General features: G+C 35.2%; 1 protein-coding gene across 1 annotated transcript; it reads right to left on the reverse strand.

The window, feature by feature from the left end:
* Window positions 1–1,226: 1,226 nt before the first annotated feature.
* On the reverse strand, window positions 1,227–3,546 carry LOC128364821 (interleukin-25-like). The gene is made up of 3 exons (XM_053325476.1): window positions 3,472–3,546; window positions 3,130–3,386; window positions 1,227–1,464 (listed from the first exon to the last, which is right to left on the reverse strand). Exons 1-3 carry the CDS (start codon window positions 3,544–3,546, stop codon window positions 1,227–1,229), a joined length of 570 nt encoding a protein of 189 aa, XP_053181451.1.
* Between the last annotated feature and the right edge of the window lie 3,989 nt (window positions 3,547–7,535).

Raw genomic sequence — 7,535 nt, forward strand, 5'->3', positions numbered from 1 at the left:
ATATTACTTTGTAGAAATCTGTTTTCACTTTGACATTAAAGAGTTAATTTCTGTAAATGTAAATGGGAAAACATTAAAGGAGGTGAATATTTTTTATAGGCACTGTAACTTAGAATAAGTGTTATTTTTTTATCTCTTAATTTAACTTCCAGCATGAAAGCAAATATGCATATTTCCTATAATTTCAGTCTATTCCTTTAATTGTTCACTTCTAGCTGCCAGCTGTTGTGGCATGGAATGAACATTTAATAATGCTTAGCTTTTAGTCATATTTTTTCACATTTTTCAGTAAGTGTAAACGACTAAATCTGAAAAAATAAAAAAATAAAAAAATATAGGTGACTAGTGTTGTAAGGTATTTTGTTGCTGTCGTGTGTACTCATCTATCCATCTCTTCATTACTGTGTGATGTACGAGCTCAAGGCAAAGTGAGGAAAAAAATTACATAGGTTGAATTTTTTAGAAGTAGTAGTAGTAGTGTGGAAGCGCATTGGATCAGCGTCATCATTGAAAGGTGATACTGATCCTTTTTTTCCTTTTTTTGGTATAAGGAGCAATACACTTCCTTAAGGTAGCAGAGGAATAATTAGTTGATTAGATGCTTGCTATTTTGGTAGTTTCTTCACTGTTGGTCAGACAGTTGCGGTTGGGAACATGACTTCAGGCTTTGGTAAGTCTACTACACTATTTGTACTGTTGAATGAGTTAAATGTTAAATCAAAGTCTACAGCCATGGTAGCGGCTCTGTGCTGTACTGAGCTACAACGACTTTACTCTACAACTGTGGCAGGAGGGAATAACATTAGTTTTGCAGGTATTTGGTCATAAACTAAAGTATTGGACCGATTTTGTCCCTTGATGATGTCGCTAGATGAAAAGTGAGAGGAGATGATCAAAGTTATTACAATTCATCCAGATGGGATCATTAATGGCTAATAACAAATTTTAATGCGATTAATCAAAAAAGTTGTTGACGCATTTGAGTTATAATACATCAGTGACAACCACATGATGGTGTCAGATTATCACTAATGTCTGATCAAATGTAGAGGAACCTCAACCCATTACATTCATGCTGGTGCTGGTAACCCAGCCGCTAACTGCTGGACCACCAATGTCTGGACAAGATTTTGAGTAAATGATTTAGTGGTGGTTACGTTTAGGAGATTCTAGATGAGAAGTCAGAACGTTCAATAGGATTTATCCTCTATGAACCTACTGTATGATCATTTAGACTGATTGGGCACAACACAAGTGCAGGCCACCGTGACAAATATAAACTCTGTTTTGAACACATATTTATCTGGGTCATGTGGGCACTGAGTCTTCCTCAGGACCATCAGCGGAGCTTTCACAGGCACAGAGTTGTAGTCATGTGTTTCACTCGCGTTGATGATGCAGCCGCCGCAAAGGCACTCCGCAACGGCAATCTTATGAGGGAGCCGGTTCTCATCAGTGTCGATGCTGAAGGACGCAATCAGACAGAACAGATATCAGCAACTCACAAAGGTAATCAATACAGCAACCAATCACAACGAGTTTGTCTCCTTAACTTTCTGCTGCAGCAGCTTTTCTTCTGTTCTCTCAGTATTATAACTAAAGGTGTCTTCAATAGGATTTAAGATGGTCCTCATTTGTTGTATTTCATAATTGTATTATGTGTTATTAATTGTTTTCTTTTGCTGTCTTTTTAAAATTGTATTTTAAAAAAAAATTGAAAAGTGTTATATAAATTATGTTTGATTTTTTTTAAAACTTCAGGATTTAGATATGATTATATTATTATTGCACTGCATCGCTTTTACTCAAGTGAAATATTAAATACAGAAATTTCACTTATAATGAGTAATATTTATACACACTGTTCATAGTGCTAGTGGTGGAAAATAACGAAGTACATTTACTCAAATACCGTCCTTCAGTACAGTTTTTATATTCTAGCACTTAACTTACTTTTTCTTCACCAATGTAATATTTAAACGTTGTAATATTTTAAACTTTGTCAAGACTAACAATGATAATATAACTATACTACTACTAATGATAAATGCTATCTTGTGCCTCTACTCCAACACATTTTAGCATCAAGTGTTGTACTTTTTACCCCACAACATTAATTTGACCACTACAGTTTCAAAGTACTTTGCAGATGAAGACATTACATTAAAAACATGGTTTTCTTATAAAATATATTTATTTTATAAACTAGTAAGCAGTATATGAAGTAGTTTTTATTAACTTACTCATGAGCTGCAACTGTAATAATAATCATCCAGTAATATAATATAGCATATTATTTGCATTAGTACTGGAATAGTTACTAAATACATACTAATACTGTAAGTATTTACATCGTATCCTATTTTATACTATCTTAGAGTCAAATATTGTATTTTTAGTCCACCACATTCAGTTGAAAGCTATAGTTACTAATTCAACATTTTACATCCTAAACATGATTTTCTTTAAAAACTACTCAACAAAATATAATACTTATGTACTTTTACTGCAATACTTTAACTACATCACTCATAATACTTTTACTGCAATACTTTAACTACATCACTCATAATACTTTTACTGCAATACTTTAACTACATCACTCATAATACTTTTACTGTATTACTTTAACTACATCACTCATAATACTTTTACTGTATTACTTTAACTACATCACTCATAATACTTTTACTGTAATACTTTAACTACATCACTCATAATACTTTTACTGCAATACTTTAACTAAATCACTCATAATACTTTTACTGCAATACTTTAACTACATCACTCATAATACTTTTACTGCAATACTTTAACTAAATCACTCATAATACTTTTACTGTATTACTTTAACTAAATCACTCATAATACTTTTATTGTAATACTTTAACTACATCACTCATAATACTTTTACTGTAATACTTTAACTACATCACTCATAATACTTATGTACTTTTACTGTAACTACATGATTTATAATACTTGTGAACTAATGGAGTATCAGTACATTGCTGCTTTGGTACTTTTACTTAAAATCTGAATTTGAACATTAGAGATTTCTGCTGAGCTGTGAGAGCGATTAGCGTTTTTGTCCCTCTGCGGCCACCATAGCAGCATGTTGTACCTTACCTGTACTTCCATGGGGCCAGGGCGCGTTTGTGCGGCTCTCCTTCCATCTCTTTGGCTGCCTGCTGGCAGGTGAGTGAATCCTGGGATGCATAGTCAGTCGCGTTAGGTTTAGGTATGGCCAGGTTCCATTTCCCATATCTGTCTGCATGAGCTTTAAACTCCTTTCTGATGCGGGTGGTGCAGGTGGACTTCCCAGTGGCTGGGGCAGTAGAATAAGTCTGCATGGTGAGCAACAGCAGGGCAGAGCAGAGGGGGATCTGTTGACATGTAAGAACAAAATGTGTTAAAGAAAAACGGAGCTGTGATCTGTGGAGTAAACAAAGTGAGCTCCCTCTGCTGTACAGTCTTATTACCGTTTGCAGACTGAACCACATCATCTTGAACGCGGACAGGTTTGAAAGAGTCCTGAATCTCCATTGAAGCCAGTTTATATACGGGTAGTATCTTGAATAAGGTGTGTGTACTCGACTGCTGCCGTAGCTTTTTTTTTGCTCGGGGGGGGGAATCCTCAAACTTAGTATTTCCTTCTCTGAATCACAGCTTCTGGCAGAGAGCTCACTGTCACTAACCCCGCCTCCTGCTGGGTGCTCTGTGTCATATAAATGTTTCTGTGATATGAAAACCTCCAAAAATACACAAATCTAATTACACTTAAAACTCGTGCGTTTTTAACACGTTGGTGCAGCATGCTGTGTTTTTATATCTGAACAACCATACAGTCAAACTACCTTAAATACTGCTTTAACTGATATTAGAGGGATTATTTTGTTCTTTATCCTCAGTAGTGTCTTAATAAGTAAGTCTTTTATTATATCAAGAGTGTATGAACCAACATAACCAAAAATAATTATATATTATGTCATTGTGTTACTCATGGATGGAGTTACATGTATAGTGAAAATAATGTATTGCTTGGGGTCCCCTGATATTTATAACTATAACTATTCTAACTATTTATTTATTACAGTATTTTTAACATAAGGTAAATGTTATGAAGACATATTCTATATTATTACAACAGTTTCATATCATGCTTTCATTCATTATCTGTTTATATACTATAATCCAGTTATGGATGCTTCACAGGAGCAATTAAATTATGCTTATGAATCATAAATGAAGAGTTGGTTAAAGATTATTTCCAGCATAGAACTGAAATCAGCCCTAACTGTGAACATTTTAGGTTAAAAACATTTCTCTTCTCCTGTGCTTATTATGATTGAGCTCTTTTTAAAGCACTTTACATTTTAATTTTTCATTTGCACTCTATGTCCATTTAATGATTTTAAAGCTAATCATTATTTTATGCTGCAATCTTATATTTAATGCTCTATTCTAGCATTTCATTTATCTCTATATTTTTCTGTACTTTGTTTTTATTATGGGGGGGGGTAACTGTATGTTTTAATGTTTCTCAAATTACATGTTTTTCTGTTTTATGTAAATCACATTGAGTTGCCATTGTGTATGAAATGCGCTATATAAATAAAACTGCCTTGCCTTATACATACCTATGATTCTGTTTATTTGACATAATAATGACTTTAACTCTATTTGTTAATCATGTAACATGAAAAGATGGAATACAATATGCTTCATAAAACAGGAAGAAATAAAACAAGACAGACAGATGCAAAATAGAAACATTAAAAATACAACTGAAAGATTAACAGTGTCTCAAATGTGATCATGTACTGGGGTTTTTCTTTGTCTTCCTTGATCATAAACAGGTTTTAGATTGTTGTGCTGACAAAACATAGTCAGCTTGGCGTCTTGGAGAGCTGCTTATTGCGTCATTATGCTTATTTATAGTGTTTTATGTGAGGATTTGAGGATTAAGATGACATAAATACATAACAATGCACTAAGCACCGCCCAGAAGAAACCCGGAACACTTTTTTCACCCTTTGTGTCCTCCCGCCTTTCGTTATGTGGTTGCCATGGCAGCGGCAGCAACGAAACAATATCATCACGTGGACCTGTGAGCATGATAACAAACTCTTGGTATGATGCAACGTGAAACTGTCTCCTCCCCCTCTGAACTTGCTGGATATAAAAGTGTGCATCCTGTATTTAGAAACACAGAAATGAGCTTTCAGAACTTCCTGGTTGGATTAATCTTGTGACTCAAGGTTAAAGGGGAAGTAAGCTTTCTAAACAGTTTTAAGACATATTTTTATAATAAGCATTTCATATGTTGGTTGATTTGAATCAATACATACATTCAAAGTGCTTTATATAGTAAAGTATCATAACTCTCATGAATATAGTATAAAGTATAAAGATGTAAAAAATTAAGAATACCCAAATGAAATAGAAGGTAATAAAAGATTAATACACTTATAATAAGGGGACATAAAGTCAAACATAAACCCTTGAACTTTTGAAGGAAGGAAGGGAGTAAAGGAAAGAAGGCAGGGAGGAAGGAAGGAAGGAACGACAGAAGGAAGAAAGGGGGATGGAGGAAGGACGGAGGAAAGAAGTAACAGACAGGTCAATTTGACCCGGGAGGACGACATGAAGGTTAAGACACATTTTTATATGTTGCTTCAATCAATCAAACTTTATTTTTATAGCACTTTTCATACATGGTGATTCAACACAATGTGAGGATTATATTATATTTCATACCCAGGTACAACTCAATGTGCTTTACATAAAAACAAACATTTAGCATATAAAAAATAAAACCCAATAATAGTAAACAATTGCAAACATTAAAACATACTATTTAAAAACAAGGAAAAAACCATTAAGAATGCCAAAATAAAATAAAGTCGGTAAAACCAGAAATGTGCAGAGGGGGTATTGAAAGAAAAGAGGAAGTTGAAAGAGAAACATGACAGAATAAAAAGGAACATTATTAAAAATATAGACTATATTAAAATATTATTTAACCAAACTGATGAAAGTAAAACCAGATGTAAAAGGTTGGTTATGAAATCAGGAAATAAAATAGAATTTAAAAAAAAGGATAGTCCAAGTAGTAAAACAGGCTCTAAAACATCAATTAAAAGAGAGACTAATAAATAAAATACAGTTCAATTGAAAGCCAGAATGCCGTTAGGTTTTCAGGACGGCTGAGGACTGTAGTAATAAAATGATGCCTCCCTGTGGGGTGTTTGTACTTTAGACTTTACTTTACTTTATCTCCATAGTGAAGAAGGACATCAACATCTGACGTTATCAGAGGAAAAAAAGCTGAACAAATGTTAACAGCCCCTCTGGAAGTCCAGAGCAGTGTTGGACAAGTGCTGATTTTTTTTTTTTTTTTTAACCATGAAACTGATCTGTTCACTGTTTTTACTGGTTTTGAGCAGCAAGATACAAAAATAGCCCTCAGAGTCCAAGACACTACCAAGACCAGAGGGTATCAAGACCGAGACCAAGACGAGACCAAGGCCAAGACAGACTGAGTCAAGACCAAGACAAAGTTGAGACGAGACCGAGACGAGACCAAGACTGAGACCAAAAATAACAAACAAAAAAAAAAAACAGCTAGTGAGCTAGTGTTACACCATAACTTGGTTGCATTTGAAGGACGTGAAAGGCGAAATAATTTAATGTTGCATTATCGAATGTTATGTTTTGTATCATGGACATTATTTGTTGCAAATCTCCCGACCACTATGTCGACCTGAGACCGCAAGACCAAGACAATGAGACCAAGACAAGACCGAGGGATCCGAGACCAAGACAAGACCAAGACCAAAGACGGTCGAGACTGTGACAAGACCGAGACCACGTAAAAGTGGTCTCGAGACCGGTTTCGAGACCAAGACCGGTCTCGAGACATCCAACTCTACCTCAGACTAGGGATGGGCGTATCGATCCTGTGGTATCGATATAACGATACTCACACGCTACTCATTTGGCATAGATTTCCTTAAACAAATATCGATATTTACTAACAAATAAGAATTGGGGGTGCATGCATCACTTTCAACTGTTTTAGATAGCTTACTTCAATTACTATGTGTCGAGACACCCCCGTACCTGGCAGCATATTGCGCTGGCCCCAGTGGCCCGTGTCACGTGACAAGGAAATTTGAGACATGAGCCACTCAGCCAACAGTGCACACCGCACAGCCAACACGAATGCAAGTTATTTTTCACCAGTTGATAAAGTTACAGGAAGGTGCCAGGTGTGTGACAAAAAAGTTGCACACAGCAGCAACACAACCAATTTAACCAAACACCTGAAGACCACACATCCCGAGAGCCACAGTGAGCTTGAAAAAAGACAAGCTGCTGAAAAAGTTCAGTCTCCTGCACCACCCACTGTCCACCAAAAGACCTTTAATCTGTAACATGATTTTCATATTTGATTAATTATAATACTGTTTATCACAAACTTAAAAAAAATAACTGCAGTTTCTTGTGATTCAGATTCAGCCATATTGCAA

This window comes from Scomber japonicus, chromosome 1 (genome assembly GCF_027409825.1).
Source record: "Scomber japonicus isolate fScoJap1 chromosome 1, fScoJap1.pri, whole genome shotgun sequence".
Taxonomy (NCBI): Eukaryota; Metazoa; Chordata; class Actinopteri; order Scombriformes; family Scombridae; genus Scomber; species Scomber japonicus.